This window comes from Psammomys obesus, unplaced genomic scaffold (genome assembly GCF_907164565.1).
Source record: "Psammomys obesus unplaced genomic scaffold, mPsaObe1.curated_primary_1811, whole genome shotgun sequence".
NCBI classification, from domain to species: domain Eukaryota; kingdom Metazoa; phylum Chordata; class Mammalia; order Rodentia; family Muridae; genus Psammomys; species Psammomys obesus.
Genome location: NW_026596134.1, coordinates 3,337,257 through 3,363,879, shown reverse-complemented (window position 1 = coordinate 3,363,879; position 26,623 = coordinate 3,337,257). Strand labels below are relative to the sequence as shown.

General features: G+C 50.1%; 1 protein-coding gene, 2 long non-coding RNA genes and 1 other non-coding gene across 14 annotated transcripts in view; 3 read left to right on the top strand and 1 right to left on the bottom strand.

Annotated features, from left to right (window-relative positions):
• Positions 1 to 26,580, bottom strand: Rtl1 (retrotransposon Gag like 1). Its single transcript, XM_055593235.1, has 4 exons — positions 26,418 to 26,580; positions 22,591 to 22,730; positions 14,230 to 14,293; positions 1 to 6,603 (listed from the first exon to the last, which is right to left on the bottom strand). The coding sequence occupies exon 4, from the start codon at positions 6,516 to 6,518 to the stop codon at positions 2,412 to 2,414; it is 4,107 nt and encodes a 1,368-aa protein (XP_055449210.1). The 5' UTR covers positions 6,519 to 6,603; positions 14,230 to 14,293; positions 22,591 to 22,730; positions 26,418 to 26,580; the 3' UTR covers positions 1 to 2,411.
• On the top strand, positions 15,041 to 21,897 carry LOC129666181 (uncharacterized). Of its 2 annotated transcripts, none has more exons than XR_008718503.1 (3): positions 15,041 to 15,213; positions 15,807 to 17,386; positions 18,475 to 21,897. It is a non-coding gene; the product is annotated as an uncharacterized LOC129666181 (long non-coding RNA). The 2 variants fall into 2 exon arrangements; XR_008718504.1 differs by lacking the exon at positions 15,041 to 15,213 and having other exon boundaries at positions 15,229 to 15,885; positions 17,250 to 17,386.
• LOC129666263 (small nucleolar RNA SNORD112) lies at positions 17,500 to 17,577 on the top strand. Its single transcript, XR_008718547.1, has one exon. It is a non-coding gene; the product is annotated as a small nucleolar RNA SNORD112 (small nucleolar RNA).
• LOC129666179 (uncharacterized) overlaps positions 25,464 to 26,623 on the top strand; it is a 50,539-nt gene continuing 49,379 nt past the window's right edge. For 2 of the 10 annotated variants that reach the window (XR_008718502.1, XR_008718500.1), the window contains exon 1: positions 26,069 to 26,205. This is a non-coding gene — a long non-coding RNA (uncharacterized LOC129666179). Of the gene's footprint in view, positions 25,479 to 26,067; positions 26,206 to 26,623 lie in introns of those variants that run through there. The other 8 variants (XR_008718494.1, XR_008718496.1, XR_008718495.1 and 5 more) reach the window with 6 other exon arrangements.

Here is a 26,623-nt window from a genome sequence, read left to right as displayed (position 1 = left end):
ATGGAGGGTAGAAACTCTGTGTTGGTTGCTCTCAACTTTGTGATCCTTTTGAAATCTTATAGAAGGCCCCCTATGTTCTGCATGGTAGGAGAGGTTGTCCTGTATTCAGGAGCTTATTGGAGGCCATTGGGAACTTTCTTATGAGCCAGAGGAAATGCTGAGATGAGGCTGAGCCCCTGACCTTAAGCCTGGGATCCTGCCCATGATCTCATGGTGGTACCGTCAGGGGTAGAGTACTTGTTAAGGAGACTAGGCAGCAGCCAGTTGCCTCTTTAGCCACATAAGGGTACAGTTATCCTGGTGTGGGCTGGAGAGAGCATGGAGGGATACGATCTTGGGACCTCAGGAGTGTCTCTCTGGGACCCAAGCCCAACTCTGCTGCTACATGTGGGGACTTCCTTAGAGCAAGAGGAAGTGCTGAGATGAGGCTGAGCCCCTGACCTTAAGCCTGGGATCCTGCCCATGATCTCATGGTGGTACCGTCAGGGGTAGAGTACTTGTTAAGGAGACTAGGCAGCAGCCAGTTGCCTCTTTAGGCCCATCAGGGTACAGTTATCCCGGTGTGGGCTGGAGAGAGCATGGAGGGATACGATCTTGGGACCTCAGGAGTGTTTCTCTGGGACCCAAGCCCAACTCTGCTGCTACAGGTGGGGAGCTCAAAGCCGTGAGGGAGTTTGTCACATCATGCTGGGTATTCAGGGCCTTGACACATTATCAGGATAACTCAGGGACAGGTTTCAGGCAGGATGTAAAGGCAGAGCTAGTATCTCTTTGGGAGGCACCTGTGCATTGTATCTCCATAATGTCATAGAGGTCACACTGGGAGGGGTCCTTGGTTTTGTACCCCTAGCCTTTTCGCAGACTTCCTGTGGGGGGGGGGTTGTTCCTGGGTAGGGCTATAAACTGAGTAAGGGCTATTTCCCCTATTTCCCTACTCCCTCAGAAGTCCCTCCCACCTCCCCAGAGCAACGTGCTCTCAGGATAAACATTTTTAAGGCAAGGATTCAGGCCTTCTGAGGGGGGGGGGGGCGGCAACTGTAGGAATGGTTTCAAAGCAGTCCCTGCCCACCCTCCGTAGCTGGGGGCATTGAGCACATTTTGGCCATTTTTTGCTTCTCATGTGACTAGAAGGCTGAGACCAGGTGAGGACAAGGATTTCTGGGCACCCTCTCTGCCCTATGAACCCTGTGTCCATTTCCCATGTGTAGTTCCCCTTGGAAAGAGCCTGAGGTGGCCAGAGTGAAGTGGCTTCCCTCTCTTTGGGAAAAGAAGGGAGGCCTGTTGCTGTGTGTCTCCATGGGCTGTTTCAGCCGAGAGTCCAGCCCTCCCATTCCCTTCCTTTCCACCCTTGAACTTTCCCACCCCAACCCTCTCTACACCCTCCATCCTTCCTGCCCCCACGCTCATTGTTCCCCAAACCTGTCTCCTTCTATTCACCTCTTCCCTTTTAGAACAAACCACAAAGTCAGATGATCTTTTATTTTCTTTATTTGTACAGCAAAAGCAGGTGTGGGCTGGGAAAGTATGGGAAGGATTTCCTTCCCGTGGCAGAAAGCTGTGGTCTGGTCAGAGCACTCTTGGCTCCTTGGCCCAGTCGGCTGGACTTCTAGGACTTTGCCCATGTCTCTTGGGGGCTCCCTCCTTTATGTGAGGTCTCTGTCCCCTGCACTGTCCACATTTCAGTTTGGGGAGGGAAAGGGAGCCCCATTTGGTGCTACCACCCTTTGTGATGTCCCCTGATTCTCAGGGGACCCTTAGGGCAGGCAAGTCCATCAGGTAAGTCACACTGGTACGTCGGATGCTCCGTGGAGCACAGCTCTGCCCAGGTAAGATCAGAGTTCAGGGTCAGATGAAGTGTCAACGGAGCTGGACCAGATGGGTAGTGGGGGTGGGGCTTGCTTGCAGGGTGGGCTGGGGTTGTGGGAAGCATGGCACCTTGGGAGGTTGGGAGGGGTGGGGGCGGGGCCCAGGGAAGTTGGAGCACCGGTGTGGAGGTAGAAGTCAGTGGAGCACCCAAGGTCAGTGTCCCAGGATGCACAGGCGTCCGCATGCCACTCGGGTGGTGGGGGGTCCCTGGCATCTGCTTGCTTGCCTGCGCCTGCTGTGCCTGCATCCGGCCTGGGGTGACACGGGGTCATCATTGCTCATCACTGCTTTCTCCTCATTGATCTCACTCCCGGCTGTGGGCCTGGGGCCTGGACAGTTAGGACAGGGTTACACAGTTTTGGCTGGCTCTGGGACGCTGACAGTTAGCTAGTCCTTTAGCACAGATGATTTCGCTGGTTGATGAGTTGAAGTGATGGCCCTTCACAAATGGGTTCCCCTTGGGTCAGGAGTGACAAGAGGGGGCACTGGATTTGAGTGAAGCTGGCTGAGGCACAGGAGAGCACAACAGAGACTTTGATGTGTGTTTAGTCAAGTTCATCATCTGAATCAGACAGTTCTTCCAGCCTTGCCCGTTCCCTGGCTGTGGAACGGTTGGCCATTCTGTAGGCCATGGTGAAGAATCGTGCGAGGGCCCGGGCCACCTCATCTCTGCTAAGCAGAGTGAGCCGGCCATCGGCACCAAGGATGTAGAGTAGGCGGTTGTTGAGGAAGTCTAGGACCTCGGGGTCCATCAGGTTTCGTGGGCGGACGGTGACCGCTTCTTCTCGGTCAAGCAGGTCCTCTTCTTGCACGTCGTTGTCCTGCGCGTCCTGCGAGGTGTCTTGCAGGCCGTCATGCAGGCCACACTGACGGTAACGTTGCAGGTCGTCTTGCAGGGCTTCTCGCAAGACGACATCTTCATCGCCAACGACGTGCAGCTCTAGGTATCGGGGCTGGTGCGGGTCAGGAAAACTGTCCCCCTCGGGGTTGGCTCTCACGCCAAAGAACTCACACAGGGTCAACCAGAACCCAGGGGTGAACCGTATGCCCCGTGGGGGCTGCGTGTGCAGGGCATTCCGACGCCAGCACCTCGGGCTCAGGAACAGCTCAGCCAGCTCTCGAGCAGGGATGGTATTGGCACCCGCTACAGGGGGCATCTGGCTGAGCAGTTGGGCGATGGCTGTGGCCATGCCACTGCTTGCGACAAGGGTTGAGTCCAGGATGAGTCGGAGCGTGGGCTGGGGCTGAGGCCTGGCCACCTCCAAAGAGGGGGCAGGCAGTGGGGAGAGTTGCTGCTGCCTCACCCTCATCATCACTAGGAGGACTGCCACCCCCAGGACGTTCTTCCAATAGAGCAGGCCCCGGAAGAAATGTAGGACAACGGATCGGATTTGGGCCACGCTAAAGCGGGCTAGGAGGCTGTTGAGGATCTGGTTTATTGGGATGGCAGACAGGAGCTCCTGCAGCCCATTCGGCTCATCCAGTGACTCCTGTTCTGATTCTTCTTCACTGTCTTCGCTGTCCTCCTCGTCCTCGTCCTCGGAATCAGAGAGTGGCTCCCTGTGGCCTCCCCTCATGGCCAGGAGCAGCAGTGGCCGCATATAGCTTCCTTTTAAGCCTCTATGAATTCGACCTCTCCCAAGGTACAGGGCTCGGGCATCACGTTGATCAGGCAGCTCCATAACATCAAAGTTGAAGTGAGAGAAGAAGAAGACCCAATGCCCGGGGAGAAGTACGGTGAGCCTGTCATTATTCAGAGAGGCTAGATCCTCTGTGTTGAGAAGGATCATGATGGGCTCCTCGGTGTTCTCCAGGTAGCGGCACCACACCATGAAGGAAGCCCGGATTGGGAGGATCCTCATCTCCACTTGAGGGTACTCTACCTCGATTGGGGAGAGGTGTCGTGAGTAGAAAGCACAGGTAGCTTTTTTGCCAGTTGCCTCATCAGTCTGGAGCAGGGAGGCATACATGAATGGCCCGTTGGTGCCTGTCTCCAAGTAGAATGGGTTCTGAGGCTTCGGGTGGTAGAGGAGGGGCGACCTGCGGAACGCCCTCTTCAGGGACTCAAAGGCCTCCTGCTCCTCTTCCCCCCAGGAGAAGGGCTCTGTGCTCAGCAGCTGCCTCACCAGGGGCTCCGCGATGATGGCGAAGTGCTCCACGAAGTGGCGATAGGGGTAGACAAGTTCGATCACGCTTTGTAGGCACCTTCTGTTGAGGGGGACAGGGCACCCCGTGATGAGGTTCATGAGCGTCTTGTTCAGTTTCACCCCTTTGGGGGACAGGACGAAGCCCAAGATTTCTGCGGTCTGGCGGTGGAACTGGCTTTTGTCTAACGAGCAGTAGACGTTGTGGTAGCGGAAGCGGACCAGGACTTGGCGGACATGCAGGGAGTGCTCCTCTTGGCTCATGGAGTAGACCAGGACCTCATTCCTGTGGCAAATCACGTAGAGACCTAGGATGTCTTTTAGGATAAAGTGAATTTCGTTGTCCGCTTCGTCGGAGTAGGAGTTTTGTGTGAAGGGCCGGTAGCATCTCATCTGGTGCATGGTCAACCCGAATGCCGCTCTCCATGTGTCTTCTGTGCGCGTGAAGCTGTAGTCCACATCCTCTTCCTTAACCTCACCCCCAAGTAGCTCCAGTTTTGTGAACCATGCAGCTCCATGTAACTGGTCAAACAGTTCTGGTATCATCTGTATGTAGTCCTGTCTGTCAGTCAGCATGTCATACAGTACCCAGTATTCCTCTTGCTGCCTGGCTTTGTCTTGTATCCTGGAACGCAGAGGTTTCGCAGCCTTTCTGGGACGACACTCGAAAAAGACGTCTCTGTGATCACTGTCTCCAGCCTGCTGAAGCTCAGAGGGCTCTGATTCAGAAAGATCATCGGATCCGTCTGAGCTTGGCTGGTCGGAAGTCTCATCATCTGCTTCTTCCTTCGGGTTAAACACGTCGGCCAGGTCTGAGTATGTTGGTGGCAATCCGGGTAGCAGGCTGAAGCTGTATTTCTCCAGAGCGATGCATGGTGGGGGTGCTTGGAAGCAATTCCTCAGGCAGTAGGGAGAGTGGAAGGTGCAGCGGCCTCTGTGCCAGTCAATTTCAGGGTCGTGGGTTCGGAGCCACTTCATGCCTAAGACCACGGAGAAGTTGGGTGAAGGTACGATGTCAAATTCGATGGACTCGTAGTGTTTCTGGTGGACACACAGCAGAGGTTCGGTGTACAGCCAGACAGGTTCATTGCCGATCAGGGAGCCATCCACGGTTTGGATCGTCTGTGGGTACGTTTTCTCATAGAGCTCCACGTAGTGCTCTTGGGCAAACCTCTCATCCATGTAGTTCCCTTCTGCTCCTGAGTCCACCAGGGCCTGCACCGCGACACTGTGGTAGGGATTCACCCTCACCAGGAGCAGCAGGAAGAGGTGGTCACGATCAATGTCTGGGTCACACGCATGGGGCAGCCAGCTGCTCACCATCCACTTCTCCGGGGCAGGTGAGTCGATCCAGGTCATGTTCCGGGGGCGGGACTCCGGGGGCAGCCTGAGCACAGCCCTTCTCTCTGCCAGCTTATCTTCAATTTGCAGGACCAGCACGAACAGGTTCTCCAGGGAATCTGGCTGAGGGATCCGGAAGAGATAATGCCTGATGTCTTCATTGAGCCCCTGGCATAGGTGGGCCTGCAGGACTTCATCTGGCCAGCCTAAGGTGGGTATCAGACTCTGGAACTCATTGATGTAATCAGCCACGGAGCGTTTGCCCTGCCTGATGTTGAACATGGCATTTTCAGCCATGCGCAGTGTATTCCGGTACTCAAACTTTTCTGACATGGCCTCAAGGAAGGCTGAGAAGTCGTGTATCACCGGGCTGTTCTGCTCCACCAGGTCGTTTGCCCAGTCTAAGGCCAGGTCACACAGGTGGCGCATGACAAACTTGACCCGCAGGGGATCGTTGTAGAACATTGATGGGTAGCTCTGTAGGGTCACTTGGCAGAGCACAATGAACTCGTGGTAATCTCTGCGATCTCCAGAGAAGGGCCTGATGGGGGGCAGGCGGCCTTCATCAATGGCTCGCATCACGATGCGCTCAGCCACTCTCTGTTGTTCTTGGACGTCTTGCATTCGGAGGTACGTGTTTATGATGGACCCCATCATGGCCATGATTTCTTCTGGAGATTTTTCCGGTTGATCCCCCTCTTCATCCTCATCCTCATCATCATCCTCATCCTCATCATCATCATCACTTAGGTCAGTGTCATCTTCCTCTGACGGGGTCTCAGATACGTTGATTGGTGGATCCTCCATGCTTTCAGATTCCTCACTGAATGAATCCGTCTCTTCCTGTTGTGAACCATCACATGACTCCTCCGTATTTTGGTCATTGGGTGAAGCCTCTCCTTCTTCATGTGGGCCACTGAGTGGCTCTTCCATGTCTTGTAGTGGATCAGTTGGAAGCTCTTGCATTTCCTGGGGGGGGCCACTGGGTGGCTCGTTGCTTTGCTGGGCTGGGCCACTGTCGGAGCCCACCACCTCGGCCTCCGCTGCGCTGCTGCCTGGTGCCTCCTCAACGGTGTTGGATGAGCCCTCGGAGGACTCCATTTGTTTTGATGATGGATTCTTAAGCTCCATCATCGTCTCAAATGAGTCTTCAGAGGGTTCTAGCATGTCGTCGATGGGAACGGCGGGCGCTCTGAAGACGGGTAAGGTTGTGATGTGTGTGCTCAGAGGCCGAGACCAGGGAGACCTGGACCTAGGGACAGAAGGGATGAAAGCAGGAAGAGAAGCAGCAATTTAGGGTTTCAAGATGTCAGGGTCAGATTCTCAAGGACAAACCAGATGCCCAAGTAATTAGAATCAGAGAAAAAGCAGATAAATTCTTCCTGCATTTAATGCAAGCCTCCTACTCTGGTCACTTGGGGCACCTTGAGGGGAAAGGCTCTTTCAACCCCTGACCTGCCTCCCAGGCGGAGCCTGACTGCCCCGCCTGCCTACTTCCTCCTCTGGAATGAGAAATTCACAGCCCATAAATTTTGTGGAGCAACTGGCCCAGAGCGTCCTCCGTGGCAAGCAAGCACCTGGCAGGGCACACTTCTGGCCCATTTTGCCCTGGCACCAATGCCTGGTCAGTTTCCCTTCCTGTGTCTAGTCACTCGAAAGTCACAAGGGTCATATCTCAATGCCACTCAAAGCCACTGCTGGCAGGCTTGGTGGTCTGGAGGCAGCCCAGTGTGCTTGATTGGAGGCGGGAATCTGCAGGGAGATGCCTGCTGTTTCACAAACTCTAGGGAAAGAGGAGAAATTGGGCACTTGGCCACTATCCTGCCCGTTGGGTCAACAGCCAAAAATAGCTCTTATTTCCTCCTCCAGGTTCCAACCCGAAATAAGTGGGAGTGAGGTGTGGCTTTCGGTTTTAATTTTCTCCCCATCAATGCTCATAAAATTCCTACTGTGTGCTGAAGACTAGCACTCTGCTTGCTTGCTTCATCCTAGGTCACCCTTTGTAGGGAGAAGGGGACATTTCTCTTTTTCAATTTGATCTCTGTCCCAAAGCCACATTTTCTCCAGCTGTAGATTTCCAAAAGCCCTTCCCAGCCTTTCAAAAATCTCCTCTCCCAGGATTGCCGTGGTCTGCAGGACTCCTGGAGCTACAAACATCTGGCCTCAATTCTGCTCATGAAAACATTTCTGCATACCTTTCGGATCCTATCTTCCCAAGTTTCCCCTCTTCTCAGGCAGGGCCAAGCTTTTCATTCTTGAAAGTGCCCCCTTTTCTCTGTCAGTGTTGATTTCCTCTGGTACAGGGGTGTATCTAACAGAGGTATGAGGTTGGGCGAGACACGGCTATGGGACCTTTGAAATCTGATTGGTAATTTTTGAAAATCTGATCATGAGAGGGTTAGTGCACGGAAATTGAATTTAAAGGGATGTATTTGTTTGCAAAACAAATTAGGCTCGTGATTCAATAGCTCAGCAATATAGCTATTATCTTTATGAATTCAACACCTTCTGCTACTTCTCGGTTTTCTTTTTTAGGGCCCCTGGGCTGACCCATCCAAGAAAGGGGGAAAAAATCTCCATGCTGTCCTTTATGTAAAACTCCCATTGGCTAAAATCCAAACCTTCTAGCAGGGTACAAAATTTGGACCTGCAGTTTCTCAGAATTAGACCTACCCTTGTTAGCATGACACTTAAATTTGATCATGCAATCCCTCTGATTAAAGCCTCTCTCTGTTTATTTACTGTCTGCAATATTAAATCCAAACCTATTGTATAAACACGTCTGACATGTAAACTTGCCAAAACCCTTTTTCTGGCTAAAATTGAAAGGCCTTAACATAATGCACAAGTTTGACTTGTCATTCCTGGAGGCAGAGATCACAGTTTCTAAGACTGGTGTACAAACAATCAACTCAGAAGCATGGACGGCACATTGCATAAATCAACTCATTTCCTTTTTGCAAAAGTCCACTATTATTGAAATGTAAAATTTGATAATTCATTTGATAATTCATGTTCATCTGTTGGACATAAAAAAATATCAAAGGTCTCCCACTTAAAATAGCTCATGGTTTCTATTTTAAATTTGTAGCAGTTTGATTTTAATAGTAGATGATACACCGTTTCAATAAATGTCTATACTTAAAATATTACTGCCAAATTTGGTCATGTAAGTGATCAAATCTTTCTCCTTTCCATCCTGCAACCAAAAATCTCATGCCCTAAAAACTCTTACATGCCTGGATATCAGAATAAACTTTTAGCAAGATAAACAACATTTATTTTAATGAATTTCCTATCAACACACACACACACACACACAAAAAAAAAAAAAAAACAAACCATGTTTCTTTTCTATAGCATAAAGTTCTAATTGCTTGCCATAAATTGGTTAACCACGTGATTTAATTGACAGCTAATCAATACAAAATCCACAGTTTCACAGGCCAATCCAGAAATCTTTTACTATCTTCATTCCAACATTCTCACTCAATAACAAGAGTTTGTACTTCTTGCAACATGTGGTCACTCAGTGGCTCCTGCTTCTGCTCACAGGCTCACAGAGTCTCTGCCTTACCTATAAAACCAAGTCTTAAAGTGCCATCACAAAGCCACACATTTCTCAGCCGACTGAGCCTATCCAAAATGCAAAGTTCATGATATCATTCTCCTAAAATCTCATCATGGCGGCAATCCAAATTCTCAGCGTGGCACAACAGCCTGTTCCTTGCATTCTTCAACACCGTGTCAAACTTGACATGGTACGTAAATGTCATATAACTTTCCAACCCTGTCTGTAAGTGACTGCACTTTTCAGCACAGAAACCCCACTGGGTGCCCTTGTACCAAGAGGCCAGTGGACACTCACCCATGCATTAAACAGCTCATCAAATCCACACACCTTAGCCTAAAGCATGTTTTAAGTCATCAAATTCCTCTGGAGACAAAACTCTTGACCATTTCACTCCTTAAAACTCTTCTCTGGCCAAACTCCATGCGCGTGCGCCCACCCCACAAAAGGCTTAAAAATTATATCTCACCCTCACTCAGGATGCGATAGTGCCTTCAATGTGCACAGGGGTCCTATCCTAACTGTGTTACAATATCCGCTCTCTTCTCTGCTGAATTCATAAGCTGTAAGGCGTCACTCCCAGATTTAAGACGTTGCAAAGTTTCTTTGTAGCATAAAGCTCCAAATTCTTAACAGACAGTGCAGTATCTTATCATGTCACTTACCTCTGGGCTGGGCTATTAAAAAAAAAAAAATCAACAACCAACAAATCTTCCCCCACCACACTTTTAAGCCATTTGTTGGCTTAAATCCAAACTTATTCCAGTGATATTATAATCTGATATGTCATCCCTTAAAATAAAATTCACACGTCTTAGCACAGTTCATTAAATTTGAGCTTGTAACTCCACCTTAAAAGCCCTGCGATGTCTCCTAATTGTGCACGACATAAAAAGTCCAGATTCTTGGCATACGGCGAGAATTTGATTTCATAACCATGCTATGTTGTATCTATCAAACACAAAAAAACTCACCATGTCACTCCGTTAGAATTGGATAAATCAAATTTTTAAGCATGTGCAAAAACCTCATCACGTCAGAGCCTCTAAATAAATTCCAAATTTCTCTGCACAGTCCCCATCTCGGGCATGTAACTCCTCTAATTAAAACCTTTCCTCAGTGTCAACATTAATCATATCTCCTTGGCATGCCCTGAGAGTCAAACTTTGGCATTCTCTCAACATATAAAGTCAGAGTGTTTGGGCATGATCTTTAAATGTGTGCCTGTTAACTTTCCTATTTATGATTTCTCAGTGTTTCTTCTTGCTTGTAATAATAAAGTCCAAAGCTGTTAGCCATAAAATATGTTTTATCATGCTTTCTACAGGCTTATCTCCCACAAGCAAACAATCTCACCCCTAAGTTTTTTTTTAAAGCCTTTTGGCGGAAGCCCAAAGCCCTTAGTGTGATAGAAAGTTTTGATCCTGTCACCCCACCAAATAAAGTCCAGATTTCTACCCCAGAAATCCAAATCAATTCACAAAACTCTCGCTTATGATCTTTTCATCCATTTCCAGTAACACTAAAAAGTCCCCCTATCTCTGTGTGACAGCCTCATTTAATCAAGGCATTCTCAGCTTCCAGCCTTTCAGATTTCATGCCCATGACATAAAATCCAAGCACTTCAGTGCTGGAGCAAGTATATCTTGTGTTGAAAACCTATAGATCACTCCATGTGCCTGGGGATCTAGAGCTTAAATTGTTTTGCATGAAATACAAAATTTTAACTATCTGTAGCTTCCTTCCTCTTTTCTCCTTAGGCCTTTCTCTGGAACAACTGAATCTCGTGTGCTCCCATCCTAAACCCATCTTGACTTTGTTGCTAAAATAAGTCTTCAGTCTATTAGTTTACCCAGCATCCTCTTCTCATTCTTTTCTGGCTTAGGTATCCTTCTTGGACCCCCAAAGAACTGGAGATGGTACCTGCGCATAACCCGTCAGCAGCCAGGAGGCATCACTGTGTGCTGGATATCAAGGCTCTGCAGGGGTGAGTGAGAATGTCCTGTGGCAAGAGGAGGGAACCTCTACACCAGGTGGCCCGGTTCAGGGTGGACATATGCTTGTCCATATGCCATCTTTGCTTTCTAATGTCTTCTGACGATCACTAGGCTTAATCTGGCTCCTATTCTCCACCAGCCCACCCTTCTTGCCTCTGGGCCATGTGGAAGGAACCTTCTCCATCCTTCAAATGCATCTCAATGTATGTTCTCAAACCTTACATAATTTCCCTGATTTGGAAATCAGGAATCAGTCTGGATCTAGCACTTAGGGTTGGATGGTACCCTTCAAGTCTCTTTTGGGACCCTCTACCCCACAATACTCCAAGACAGACACCCCAGTCTCACCACTCTTAGTGCCCCAAGACTCGAGATCAGGTCAGCTCCTTGCTTGCCTCTGAGCAAGTGGCCCATGGGGTCAGGCCTGCCACGGGGCATCTATGAAGGGTTCAGTAAGGGGGGGTGCGGGGGGGGGGCAAATCCCTCAGCGAATACCTTTCCCTGTACAGTAAAGGAAATCTGATTTTAAAAATAGAGCTTGGAAGAGGAGATGAGAAGATATTTAGAAGCAGAGTTGAGTGTTGAGCATGGGGCGGGGGTGGAGGGGAGGTGGTTTGGAGGAATTAGGGGAAAGGTGAGGACAGGGGAGGGGGGAGGGAGCCACTCTAAGATCCCAGGAGGAGGGCAAAGCCAAGCAGAGGAGATAAGGGCAGCCATGGCTCTGTAAGACTTGCCATGTCATACCAGTGGTCTTGGTCGCAGGGTGCACCTCAGATGGAGACCCCTGTTACTTGGACTTCTTTCATGAGACATTCAGAGGCACTTTAAGAGTGAGGGACACTGCCGCCAGGTCTTAAGGACTAAGTGGCTCAGAATAAATATCTTTCTGTCATTCCTCCAGTGCCCTGGCCTTCTGGTGGCATGGATGGGAATGAAGCACCAGAATAGGAGTAGACATGCAAGGACAACGAGGCACACAAATTATGTTATTCACTTATTTTGTTAGACAAATGTCACGGTCAAGATATGTCCTTGGCGGGCAGAGCCTTACGATACTCAACATTTTCCCTGGTGGATAATAGTGTGTTAGCTCCTCTTCATATTCATCTTGCTGGGTGGCAGCAGCAAAACCCTCAGCAGGGCCTCTCAAATGCCCTACAAGGAGCTCAGGTCAGATGCCATGGTCCCAGCACCATTAGAGTCTGCAGAGAGAGGGGGTGGGGTTGGGGGTGGGGGCAAGCACTTATCTAGGCCTACTTACTCCACCCTGACTTGGGCATCTGAGACTGGAGACCCTTCATCTCTCTCTGCCCCGGGAGACATAGCACCCCCCCCCCCGCCCCGCTGCCAACCTGGTGATCGAGATAGAAATCCTCAATCATTAGATCTTTAGCCCTATGTTGCGGCAACCAAACTTTTTGAAGGGGGATTCTCAGTACTAAGGGTAGACAGTGAATCAGAGTGGATGGAAGACCCTTTCAGTCTTGAGCTTCCTACCAGGATGGGAAGCCTCTAGCAGAGGGCCTTCAGCTTGTTGCTAGCCCAATCATGCAAAGGCAGAGCAGCGCCCTTGACCCAGTAGCATCCTGTCCTGGCCCATCCATGTTTAACTGGCAGCTTGGGGGGCAGCTGGATCACTCTCCCAGAATAACCATGGAAGGGGAGAGTGTGCCACTATGGGAGGGGCTGTGACCCAAGGGAGCTCACTCTTCCTCTTTGGGCTGCCCCCAATTGCAGAGCCAATCAGCTGCTCCTGAGTCTAAACTTTCCTTTCAAGGCATGTGGGCAGAGAGGGATGGAGCCTGCGCAGCTGCTAGCCTTGTTAGGTCCAGACCTTCTTTTTCTGGCCCTCAGTTTCACCTTTGGTTTTCTTGATTTCTTCTGGGGTTTCTGAGTGTTGCTTGAGGGCTCCCCAGGTTGTGCAGGCAAAGGTAGGGCCTGAGAGAGCTGGTGGAGCTCAGGGGTTCCTGACCTCCCTTGGCTCTAATAGCCTTGCCTAGGAATTAGGGTCCTAGTTTTATTTACATAGAAGTCTTCCAATCTAAGCCATGATTGGCTTCTCCTGGCATCTGCCTTGATGATACAGCTGTTTTCCTGTCTCTGGCAAGCCCTTCACCATGTCTGGTGCCATGATGGCAACACCTTGGATGCACCTTGACTGCTGCACGAATAGGAGTGGCCGTATGTTGGATCTTAGAGGTGGTGACTTCAAGGCAGAAAGACCTTATCCCAAGGGTTGTGAGAGGTAGGGCCATGGAAAGAGGGTGGCCAATTCTGCAACTCCCCCTTTTTCCTTTTAGAATGGGAATGGGGTGTTTCCTTTGTAAACTGAAAAACCATGCAGGAGTCTGGGCCTGCTTTTGTTATTTGGCCTTATCTGATCATTGCTTTTGGAGCACCCACTCTAATTTAGACAGCATTGCGCATTCGGCATCAACTTTAATTTTCCCATTAGCCCCATGAGGGGAGCAAGCCCTGCACCGAAAGAAAGCACGCTAGAGTCAAAGGGCGGACCTGCTGTCCCGAACCCTTGATTCTCAGTGGCAAGAACACAGACCACAGACGCACAGCGGGGACGAGTACCCTTACCCACTGCAGAGAGTTCTTGATGATTATTCTGTAAAGGAGAGGGTGTGGCCACCCCGAAGACCTTAGGTACTCCAGCCCCATGCCTCAGACAGGGCTAACTAGAAATTTTCAACCATAGTAAAATCTGCCCAGTGCTATGCTATATCTCCTCCTCCAATTCCATGGGTGGAGGGGCTCTTTGCTATTTTGCACAGTTAAAGTGACATTTGGAGGCCTTGGTGCTAACTCCCAGTACCTAAGGAAGGCAGAGGCAGGGCCAGGGCTCTGAGCCAGGTTTCTCCCCCTCCCCTGGTAGATGGCACAAGCAGAAACAGGTGCCCAAGGAGGGATCAGGCAGTTGCCATTTGGGGACCTGGAGGGCCTCCTGGCCAAAGGCTGCCTCATTCCATGCTGTTGATGTGGTCAGTCTCATGATTTGACAGGCAGCCAGATAAAGAAGTGGGGGCCCAAGTGTCTGCCTCCATCTCCCCAAAAGGCTTGTGCTGTCATTCCAGATTCAATCTGGCTTATTTGGTGTCAGCAGAGGGATAGGATGGGATAAGACAGCTGGCTGAGGCGCCACTAATTATAGCTGCTCAAGTATTTGAACAGAGGTATTGAGTACCCCAGAATATGTCCAAACTAACCTTTAACCTTTAGTCCTGAGCATGGCCACACCCTATCCACTGACCAGATGTCCCCCCTTTTCACTGGCCAGCATGGAACCCCTAACCCTGCTTACCTTGGCTGCTGGTGTCCAAGTAGATCTCCTGTGGTCCTGCTGGACTCAAACTTCTTCCTGGAATCTGTTGGATAAATGGATTTTCTTAGCTATATAGGTACCATTTAGTGGTAACCTCGTAGTCCTCTCTCCTGGTCCCCAGAAGATTTCTGTTTTGAGACATTTTTTTTCCTGCTTCTGTGTATTCCCCGTGTGCCAAGCATGGCTGGTGAGAATTCACACACTTGAATTCTTTCCTTCCTTAGGATAGTCTATGTAGGCATCACTTTTTAAAATTCCCACCTTAGGGAAGAGGAAATGAGACTTGGGACATACCATCACCTTGTATGGGTCTTGACAATCCTACTGAGATCCAAGCAAAAGCCCCTCTTACTTCTCCAGCAAATATAAATATAAACAGATTTGATATGAGTTTGGTACTCTAGTCTCCTGTCCCGATAACCTTCCCTGCCAGTGGAAACTGTTGGGCTATTTCAGCATGGTTCCGTCTTCCTCATGATGAGTACGGTTCATAGAAACCTCTTTGATGCTGGTATTGGTCAACAATTGTTACCCTAATCTCATACACTTCAAGCACATAGTAGGTCTACCGGCAGCAATGAGGCTTGGGTCTAGGGCCCAGGGAGGCAGGGGACTCTTTACTCTCATACTTAGTGTGTGATTTCTCTCTTCCTCCTTCTAGGTAGCCAAGAGGGAAGATGGCTGCTTTCTCCCAGGAGGGGAGCAGATGCCTGGCCCAGGATCTGATTAAAAGGTCTGTGAAATCACCTCTTTTCTTCTACCTTGTTAACTTAAAGAATTTATAAATTTGTAGATTTTCCAGAATGGAACTAACTGGAACCCTTCATTTTGCAGCCGGAGCTCCCTGCCCCTTAGGGGGCAGGGAGCCAGTGATTCCTGAGGGACCCCTCATCCCTCCCAGGGTGAACTGTCCTATGTGACCTCGGAGAACCAACAGCCCAAGCCCAGTTTCCCACCAGGCATGTATGTCATTCTCTCTTGTACTCTGTTCTTTTTTGAGGAAGGGGCTCTCTAGAGGACTGGAGGCTACCCAGCCCTCCCAGGCTGGTGTCTCTGGCTCTCTTAGAGGCTTGCATAGGGTTGGTGGTAGGGTGGGATGGGGTGGGCAACCTTGGAACCCTGACTCCCCCTTCTGTGAGATCGGGACAGCAAGGCTCAAGTCTCAGTATCTGAAATAGAAAAAACAGACAATACCTGCCGGGCGAGGAGTCCTTGCCTCATGCAAAGGTGACTCTTTCTAGGAAGGTCTTTCTCCTCTGGACCTATCTGAGCACGCGTCTCAGTATTTTTAAGCCCCGAGGAAAACAGAGGAAAGGGCCAAACAGGAAGGCAGGGTTGGCCGAACCCCTTCCCGGGGGGTTGGGGGTACATGGGTGGGGGTGTTTTCCTGAGGCAACTTTAGCTTTTATTGGTGTTCCCTTCAGGCTATCTATTTCCACGTGGAAATAAGCCGGGCGGCAGGACAAGTGTAGGGCGTTTCCAGCTGGATTCTGCATTTTGTTTTTATCTGTCATAAAAATATTTTGCATTTGTGAACTCCTTGCATGCTGCTGCAGATGTACAAGGTATTCAGAGGTGCGGAGCACGGTCCACAAATCGTATGGATGAAATAGCCGAGCCTCAGGTGTGGCAGAGGTGATTAAGCGACGGCCGTGAGTGCAGAGGACTAGTTAACTCATCTCAGATTGTTTGTTCCAGACTGAAATCATGGTAGGAAATTGTTGTGCATGTCCTCAGAGGATACACTTACACAGTAAATGAAAAAGTGGCTCTACAAGGGAAGATAGCGGTGGATGAGACTTCAGACTGCTGAGCTTAGAAAGGGTTAATGTTTCTTTGGTTGTTGTTCTGGGGGTCTCTGAGCCTCAAGTGTTTCTCTGAAGATGTGGGTGTCATCATATTATCTTTGTCACACACTCAGCCCTATACATGTTCTGAGATTCTGACAGCCTGTGACAGCTGCAGGGGGCCTCACTAGCTAGGTCTGAAGCTCGGTATGCGAGCAAGACACGGGGCGCCTTAGGGAGAAGGGGTCTTCTGAGGAGTTCAGGGTGCCGTGCACTACCTGAGTCATTTAGCAGTGCTGATACCAGGACCGTCCAGGTCAGATTCTGAAGGTGCGTGGTGATGGTGTATTCTGCGTGGGAGTCAGACTGTCAGCAGGAGCCCCTTCCCCGGCTCTTTGCCAGCAAGCAGGCTCCGTCCACTGTTGAGACACAGGGGGCTGCTGTGTCTGCATTTCTCTAGAGGCCTCTGTCCCCTTTGCCAGCATCTATCTCAAGTCACATTCCCTGGGAGTTCTCATTCCATACAGTTAATCCCCTAGAACATGGGCCAGCGCATTAGCTTTCTAGCCCTCTTAAGGACCAGAAAGGAAAATGCTCCCCCGTGGGTACATTGCAGACACTGAGGGTGGGAGTGCTGGTGAAATCATAGCCTGAGGCTCACACCTGCCGGCTGCATGTCACTGACAGGCTGCACGGGGCTGGGGGTTCAGTGCTGGAGCACAGAAAATAAAAATTAATAAAAAGCAAGAGAAAAAGATAAACCTTGAGTCCCAGTGTGTCCAAAACTTGCTTTAGGGCACCCGTAACTGACTCATAATTTGTCAGTTCAAAAGCTCCTTGCATTTTTGTTGTTGCTGTTGTTGTTTGTTTAGCCAATATAAAACCCCAAACAAATAAATTTTAAAAACCTACAGGAAAACCACCACACAAAATATTTACTGTAATTGTACAGGAAATATAATGTTAATTAATACGTGGTTGGTAAAAATCAAAGCATATGTAACACTTAGCCCCTCCCTCAACATAGCCCTTTTCCCCCTCAAATTAGTCAGCTGCTGTGGTCCTTTTGTGCTCCTGCATTTTTCTGTACTTTTACATTTGTCTATACACACAACTCTACAGTATATGACTGTTTCTCTTGTTCACAGGCTGTTTCTGAGCTAGTATTTTTTTCTTTTGCATTTTGTATCAGCTTGTTTTTCTCTCCTGTAGAATGTGCTTGGCAATAACAAAGATCCATGGCCTTCCTGATGACACCCAGCACCTCAGATTCTCAGATGGCATACACAGCGGAGTTGATTTAACCATCTAACTCCCACCCTGAAATCTGGGGTTTTATCCTGCCAGGTGTAAGTAATTGCTTAGTGCTCTGTATTTGGAGGGTGAGCTCCCGAGTATTTACGACATTATTATAAATGAATATATGAATGCATACATTAGCAGAACAAAAGGCACTATGCCTTGGACCAATGATGGGAAAATGTCTATAAACAAAGGATCATGATTAATTTGGTTTCTTTGTAAAATGCAGAGGTCCATTAAAAGACAATTGCTTTGGCTGTTTCCCTCTTTTTAAGAGCTGTTTAATATTCCGGTGTACATATGCAACGCCCTGGCACACATCCTGTTCTATTATTGAACATCCCAGCTGTACCGTCCTTCTCTGGAGGATGTGTACAGATAGAAACATGGTCAACATCCTAATCAACAGGGCAGGTCATGGGCTCCCGGTTGTTCATTATGTTATTTAAAAAATAAAACCGTGAATACGTAAATAAAGGTGGAATCTCCATGGATCAACGAGAAGGGCGCGCCACACGCCCACGTTTTAATTAATGTGATCCAGCTCAACCAATGGCCGATTAAAAAGACCTAACGAAAAAAGCTGTTTTCGTTTTTATGCCATTGCTGAGAGCACCACAGAGAACATACTGGTGGCTGAGCTGGCGAACATCCCCGACTGTATTTGCCTCAGCTTCTCAATGGTGGGAGAGCTGAGTAAATGGTTCGCACGGATTTATTTTCACTGAGCTATCTTTCTAAAATACCATTTTGTTGCCATCTCGCCTTCCCGTCCTCTAGCTGACTTCCCCGAGCTTCTGGGAGGTGGTCCAAGGGGAAAGGAATAAGGAGAAGAGAAAACCCTGCAATAGAAGCCCCTCGAGCATCTGGCTCGACACTTGTCCCACCTCATGTTCTCACACCCTTGTCTTCCCTGGGCACACTGTGCTTTATGTAGGAATAAGCCTGACCCCCCCATAGCACAGCCGTAGTTAGACATATGCGCCACCGATGTCCAAAATCCCCCAGACCTTGCTCGCTGGAACTGTGATGCCGTACGCGTAGCATTTCCTATTCTCAGGCTTTTTTCTTTTTCCTTTTTGTAATTAACAAGAGGGATTGGACGTTAATCACCGCGTTCTTTTGTCCCTTCCAGAAGCCCCTTCTCTGTTTACTGAGACTGACTTCTGAGACCCTGCTGTGAGAGGGCTGTGTTGCCTGCTGTGTGTTGCTGGTGAGTCTGTGCATCGCCGAAATACCTCACATGCATTGGCACACGCATATGCACATACGCTCGAGTGCATTTACACACACACCCTACACTTGTGGGGCAGGAACCCCATGATGAATTTTAATCGGCACTGCAGCCTGATAATGCATCTTTCAGCTTGCTCCTTGCCCTCTAGTCCTGGGATGTCGGAAGGGGGAAACGCAGGTGGTGGAGGGGTGGAACATGCAGGGCTGACGGTGACATGTTTGTCTTTGAGTCAGCCTTGCCCCTAGGTATTAATCACTGGCCCTTTGTGCGGAGGTTGAGGTGGGGTTAGTGCCCTCTATTTCTTAGTGTGGGAGTAGGCTATGGAATCGCAAGTAGCCATCCTTAGCTCCAATCCAGCTACAAAGCAGACTGAAGCTGTGTGTCCTTGCCTAGCTCACAAGCGTCTCTGTGCTTTGGTTCCTTCCTTTCACTAAAAAAAAAAAAAAAGAAAGAAAGAAAGAAAGAAAGAAAGAAAGAAAGAAAGAAAGAAAGAAAGAAAGAAAACAGAGAGAGAAAAGAAACGAAAAAAAATAAAAGAAATTCCGTAATCTCTCTCACACAGGCCCATTGAAATGTCAATGAGAAAATAACTCAAATAAATCATCTGGCCCAGTTCCACATGCGAGGTACCCAGTAAAACCCCAAGTTTCCCCAGCCCAGCCTGCTCCGTCAATGTGCCTTCCTTGCCCTCGCTATTCTATGCAGCCGTGCCTTTTCAGAGAACTGACAGAAGGGGGGACAAAACCCTCAGAATGCATAAAGCATCCTGGCTCCCCTGCCCAAGCTCTTGAGCCCTTACACACCCTCCCAGGGGACCCCCGTGCTTTACTGGAACACCTGGGGCCAGCCCAGATGCCCTACTGCTTTTAATTGGGGTCTCCTGTCATCTGGTTGAGAGTGTATCTTATTTTCATACAAATAAATAGAAGAAGCCAGATTGCTCCCAGGCAGCATTTGTATGCTTCTATTTCCCTGCCTTTGGCAAAAACGACTCCTGAGAAATAGAGGTGCTGGTTTTCAGGTGACCCTCCAAAAGCAAGTATGACTTGCCTGTTGTCCCTTATCCAGAAGGGACCCTTCTTGGTTGCCTGCACAACGGCGCCTCTCTCTTCAGTGTTTGGTTTCTTCAGTGGTCAGACGGCTTCTCCGTGTGCGACCCTGTCGTCCACAGAAACCCATTTCTCAACTCCTTTAAGCCTTTATTTCATCCCTGTCCCTTGAGCAACAGGAGCTATCCGAGATAGCGGGTGGGGTGTGCCCTCCCTACCCAGCAGGGGCTAAAGGGCTTGCTCCCCTGTGACCCCAGCTCCTGGGCTGGGCTTTGGGTGACTTTTCAAATTCACAATGAATCACTTTTGAACCCTGTTGGGGTCTTCAGTCACCTCTAATCAGAAGTGTTTATTTACAAGCCTGTGTGTTTGTGTGTGGGTGCGCTTGCAGCTTGCTTGCTTGTGTGTGTGCACACACACACACACACACACACACACACACACACACACGCACACACACAAACCACGGGAGCAGGAGCCTTCCTCATCCATATCTCACAGGGCCCTCCCCCATGTAATACTGCAAGGGCAGTGACACCTGTGAATGTCACGTCACCAAATGTCAAATGTCCACTTCCTAAGCCCCCAACAAATCCTTTAGTAACAAAACAACAAAACAACAGCACCACCGCCGAAACAACCCAACACCAAGGCTCTGAGGGTGCAGACTGCCTCCCCAGATAGCAGCCTTTAACCCAGAAGCCGCCGGGCAGTCTTCGGCCTCTGCCTCGCTCACCTGCAACACGATGCTGCCCCCGCTTGGCGGGTCACAGCAGTTGAACGACCTTGCGGCCGCCAGATCAGTTTGTCAGGAGCTGGACACTCAGGCAGCAGAAACTAGAAGAACTTTGCTCAGATAATTCTGTCATTTGGATTTTTTTTTTCCTGCTCTTTTTGAAATATCGTTTTGTTTTGTTTTTCTCCATAGCCAGGTCATCCTGATTAGTTCACAGACAAGAAACCCCGGCCAGCCACACAGCTGTCCCATGAATATACACGCTCATACATAATACACATATAGTAAGTGCATACACCAGGTAAAAATGACAGGAGACTCCCATAGAAACCTCAGAGCACAGGTGTGCCTGGCTGAGAGGTCCCTCTGCTACAAGCCCCAACCACCCATAGCTCCTGGTGCAGCCCACAAATAGGCCAGGAAAGCCGTTGTAGAGTAGTGTCGTCGGCTGCATCCATCCAGGCTCCTTCCTCCCGCCATGCAGGGTGCTCTCCCGAGCCCCCAGCCCACTCAGGTCATGGCACAGCAGTTGTCTGACTTTGTGGCTAGAGCCCAGCCTCCAGAGAAGTGACCTGCTGTTCCAGGGACCAGCCGGTGCCTCAATGAGGTAGACCCCTCTCTCTATGCCCTCCACCCACTTTACTAGACTGTTGACTTAAAGGTGACTCAGACCAGCACTCCTGGACCTGAGGTCACGCAGAGAAGCCCCTGGGCTACGCCAAGTGCCCTTCCCTTAACAGGGAGTTGGCTGCAGGATAGCCCAGACCGTCCCCCACTGTCCCAGAGCACTCACCCCCAGTCTCAGCGCCTCTCCCTCAGTGCCTCAGTGAGGTAACAGTACTCCGCCAACTATCAGTGTGCCTTTGCCATTTAACCCCTGGCAAGGCCAGGGCAAAGGTCACCGATCCTTGTCCTGACCCCAGCCCACTCCCCTCCAGCCAGCCCCACCTGTTTGCTCAGGACTCGGCACTGTAGTACCTCCTCAAAAGCCTGTCCCTTTGGGCTGCCAGCCAGCTAGAGAAACCTGCTGCAGCCTCCCCATCACGTACCGGCCTGCCTCTCTGCTCCGGTGCCTCCAGTAACACAGAGCTCCCTCCCCTCGGCAGCCTGCTTGGGGGCTCACGTACTAAGACGCTCCACTCAGCCCTCCCCTGTCTTCTGCATCAGCCTCCGCGGCTCCACAGCAGCCTGCTTGTGCCTCAGCCCTCAGGTCTTTACAGGAGGCACGCTCCCTCTCTTTAGGCCCTCCCTGTGCTGGAGTGACTAGCAGAACCCCCACCTACTATGAGGACAGATTTTGGGGGTTTCTACACTTGTCTTGGGGTCCTTCTCCTTTGGTCCTCTGCACTTAGGACTGAGCCCTTTGCTCTGCTGTCTTTGCAGCAGCCCAGGGGAGGGCCTGGTGCTCCTCTCGGGGTGGGGGCCAGCTGCTCTGTCTCTAGTTGTTAAGCAGCTCTGAGTCCTCTTGGTTCCCCCCCCCCTCTCTCTCATGGCCCCTTCACCAGTTGCTAAGGAGAAACCTCTCAATGCAAACCCCCCCGCTTTTTTTTTTTTTTTTTTTTTTTGACGGAGCAGTGGCTGTCAGGCCAGCTCTGGTTGACCTGCAGAATTGGGAGCTGCAGGAGCAGCTGCAGCAGAGCTGAGGCTGCACAGCTAGGCTTGACTCTCACTCTGTCGCTGCCACACAATTCCCTTTAGTGTTTAGGGTCTCGGGCTTTCCCTGTGAAATGGAGATGAGAGTTTTTCTCTCACTGGCTTGAAGTAAGGACCCGAGGAGGGAGATGAGATTAGCCCCACCAGACACTTCATAAATGCTTGTGGAGTCGGCACTGGGATCCAGGAGAAGGGCAGGGTGTAACAAGTGTCACAAGAGAGAAAACAGTCTGGCCTTTCAAGCCCCGCACTGCATACACGCTGCGATGCCTCCTGGCAGAGTTCCCTCTGCAGGCTTAATCACACAAATCAAGCCAGCCGGAGGCAGCCCTTTGCCTGGGGAACTCTAAGGAGATGCGGCACGCGGCAGAAATGCCATGCAGAGCCTACAGCTGCATTTACCAGCATTTGGATGGTTTATAACAGCGTTTGGGGAAGGCAGAAAGACACAGAGAGACGGAAGTGAAAACTCAGGGAGGTTTTGAAAGGAAGGCTTCAGACTTAGGGCATCCCCTAGACTATGGGAAATGGCTGACTCTCCACTCATTCACACTCCCAGACACTGCAGCACACTACCTCCCAGGTCCCAAGAGTGAGGCCAGGGATTCAGTGATGATGTCAGTTGGCCGGTCGGCCGATCGCTCGGTCTGTCAGTCAGTCGGTCGGTCGATCGGTCGGTCGGTCAGTCGGCTTCCTGTCTTCGAACTGCAATCATTCTGATAGAGAAAACAAACAGGAAATGCTTTACCACACATCAATGCACTCAAGGGTGGGTGATGGCAGTTGGGATTTATAGAACCCCTGGAATAAGTCTTAAGCTAGGCTGTCTGTCCAGCACTCACATGGGAAATTTCACAAAGAGGGGGATTGTCCTCATCTACACTGGATTGAAGAAGCCAAGCACAGAAAGGCCAAGTCCCCTACTTACTGTCTCTCAGCTGGTGTGAGGTTGGGCCAGGATGAAACCCAAGGCTCTCCAAGGCTCCCCACCACACCCTGCTGCTGAAGACTGCCTATCGAGGCTGTGCTGAATGCTAGAGGGGTGGTGTGGGTGGGCAGAGGACGGATTTTCTAGTTATAAGCACCTCCCAGCCGTACTTGAGATCTCAGCTCTTTCATGGTCCAATCCCTTTGAAGGGTAGGTTCAAAATTAGGTGTAAGCACCTATAGGCAGAGGCTTATGAAAATGGCATTATTAACCTGATGCAGAGAGGGCCCCCATTTATCTGCAATCAAATTATAGCTATAGTGGGGGCTGGGCTTTGTTTATGTGGACAGCGAGCTAGAGAGAACAGAATGTTCGGGGGTTCTGCCGAGCTTCCTGATGAAAAGTGTTAGCTCTGAGTGTTTGGGGCCTGGAGCTGGGAACAGAGACCTCTTAAGTCAGCCCCCTCACTCTAGAGAAGTGCCCTACACTGACCACTTATGGTAAGGGGGACCCCAAGGCTGTTCCTGAGACACAAACTGGTACCCTGTGCCTTCTTTCATCTCAATTTGCCATCTGTGAGAGAGAAATGGAATCCAAACATGATTCTAAGAGACAGTTCCATTCCTGTGTGATAAAGAGGGGAACCAAACATCATTCTAAGAGACCATCCCACTCCCACGATTTTTGTGGTTATAGCCGTGGTTGCCAGACACCTGTCTGCTTGTCAGAACTGTATTCAACAGGAGAACTCAGGTGGCTCCCCTTCCTTCAGAGGGAGATGTGAATGAGGAGAGGGCAGTGGAGAGGTGCCCCCAACAGAGAAGCAGAAAGCATAGTTCTGCACCAGATAGGAGTTGGGCCACTTAATATTTGTGCCAATTCACCGTGCAGTGGAAATGGCCTGAAATCTTCAGATACCAGCTAAGAGTCTGTGGCGCCCCCAAGTGCCACAAGGGGGCTGCCTGGGCTAGAGTTTTTGCATTCTTAAATGAGGAGGGGGAGACATGAAGAGGGACCCGCGCTTTGGTTTTCTGCGGCGGCAGCAGCAGCAGTGGCAGCGGGACTTTTAATTGCAGCTGTTGCAAAGGACGCAGGTGGGCGGGGGTCGACAGGGTCCCGGGCTGGCTTCAGGATGCACCTCTCCCTCACAGACTCTGTGCTGCAATGCAGCAGGAGCTGCTGCGGCGGGCAAGCGGCTGAGGGTCGGCGCTCTCCCCGTGTTCTGCTTCCCAGAGTAAGGAATGAAAGATGAGAGAGCTCACTCGCAGCCAGCAGCCAGCAGCCAGCGCGCAGTGGCCAGGTGCCCAGGAAACCCAGGGGATGAGTGAAGATGCGTCCAGAGCCTGTGGCGGTTGCAGTAGGGACGGAAAAGTGGGGACTCTGGGAACGGTAAAGAAGCATAAGGGGTTAGTGGAACAGGCAGTCTTGGGGTCCCGAGGTTAGTCAGTTTGCTGTCCTATGACTGAAAGCAAAGTGAGTGTGGCTGAGAGCAGCCGAGGCAGCTTGCTAAACCGTTTGTGTTTTTGTTTTTTCTCTTTGGGCTAGTGGAGAAGCATCAGTTCTTAACCTTTTCAAATCGGCTTAATTAAAAACAAAACAAAACGGAAGACTAGCTCGTGTGGCTGAGCTGGTTACTCAGCGTGTGTGACAGGTGACACACAGGGCTGTTCCCTGAACTGAATTGGCACAGTGTCCCAGCAGGAAGGCGCACAGGCGGCAGGTTCTGCCCTAAGGAGAGATGCTCTGGGGTCTTCAGAGGTCGGGGAAGGGTCTGGAGTACAGGAAGGCCGGCAGGGAGCTTGATGGTGTGCATCTGGGGGGTGTCTGGTTCTTCAGGGTCCCCCCAACACTGGCACTCGCCTTCAGTCCACCCAGTCTGCAGTAACTGCTTCTTCATTCTCCGTGCCATTCAGATATTTGTGAACCAACCGCAGGACATTCTGCTAGACTTAATTTAAACCCATAGCCCCCTGTGGGCTTTGTGATTTTTCTCTACTCCCCCTCCCAGATTTTATTTTTTACTTGTTGATTAAAAGAAACTCCGAGTTTGTGCTGGGGATTTTTCAGACAACACAAACAGAATAAGCAGTGTGCTTTCACACCCCAGTTTTAACGTCTGCATTTCATCACCTGCATGTAATGCCCACCAAATCCATCTGTTGCTTTGCTTCATGTAAGCCCTGGATGCTCCCTCAACCCCCACGGCCCTGGCCCCCATTTTTGGCCTGTTTTAAAGCTCATTCTAGAGATTACATTTCCTCTTCTGTGTGTCTGAGGATATTTATCTCTAAAAAGAGCTGTCTTCCTTCATAAAAAAACATAAAGATATCCATAACCACAGTTTTATTTTTAAATAAAAATACATGTGACACTATATCACAATTAAAAATTAACAGCTTTTCCTTTTTGCCATCTAACCTCTATGCAGTGTTCAAATCTTCCTGATGGACTCATAAATTTCTTTTATCATTGGCTTATTCAGATCTCTGTCCAAAGTACTTCCTGCACTTTCAAGGGGCCTGTGGGGTCCTCAAAGGTAAGCACAGCTTGAAACGCAGAGCTTTAACCAAATACAACTTTAGTGAGCCTCAGTTTTCTTCCTGAAAATGGGATTCATTCTGGATGCCTCCCAGGACTACCAGGCAAGTTAGAGACAGGTATATACACCTCCCCCAGCCCCATAGCAAACAGAAAAAACAGCCCCGGCAGCCAACAGCTGTTATTTGAATTATCTGCTTTTCCCGGAAACCTCTAAAAGAGTTGGACTGTATAGATGGGGGGCTGGCCCTCGTCCACAAAACAAAAGGCGCCTGGCAGGCCACGGCCCTTGAGTGATTTAGAGACAGCATGAATTACATCTTAATAAGGGCCGTCTGCAGTCCAGGGGGCAAAGGTTTCGCGACCCCTCTGGGTGCCGGACCACTAGATGGCACTCTCTGCTGTGTGTCCAGGACAGACCACTCCCCAAGGTGCTCAAGGCCGCAGCTGAGAAACATCCCAGGTAATTCTAAAACAGCTCCTTCACATGTCCATGCAAAACGCAGTTTTTCTCCCCTGCAGCCAGCCCAGCCCAGTAGCAGAAATATAGACAGTGAACATTTCCTAACAAATTGCTGAGTGCAAACCCTAGACTGCCCACCCCCTTTAATTCTCCATCCCAGCTACATCTGATTGCTCATTATTTGTTACAGATGAGAGGATGATGAGGGCTCAGGAATTTGCCCAAGATCGGCTACTAAGCAGAAGCCGTGGCTCCATCCCAGGTTTGTCTAATTCCTTTGCAAAACAGAGGTGGAAGGATGGAGGGTCGCTCTGACAGAGGGAGAGGTCCCTGCGTAAAGATGCATGAGTAGCTAGTGAGGCGGCTATAGGGATGATAAATGCTAGTGAGATGGCATGGGTAAGCACAGGTCAGCAAGCTTCCCTGTAGATGGGAGAGCGATAGATGAAGGAGATAGAACAGGCAGTTTCTCACCAAGATCAAAGGCTTCCTGGCTCTTCCAGGAGAAGTTTCCTCTCAGCAGTCTGCTGGTGAAGCTTCTGCCTTCTGTTCAGCCTCCAAGTGTCTCGGTTGACTCAGGTGGTTCTGAGATAACAGGTGGCCGGCCCGGTCACGAGGACCCAGTCCCAGCGTTGGCTCTGGGGCTGCTCACTGGCGGCTCTGAGTCCCTGCTGCTCTCA

Coding starts and splice junctions, on each gene's coding strand:
- Rtl1 (XM_055593235.1), bottom strand. CDS start 6,518: ATGCTAGAACCCTCTGAAGACTCATTTGAGACGATGATGGAGCTTAAG.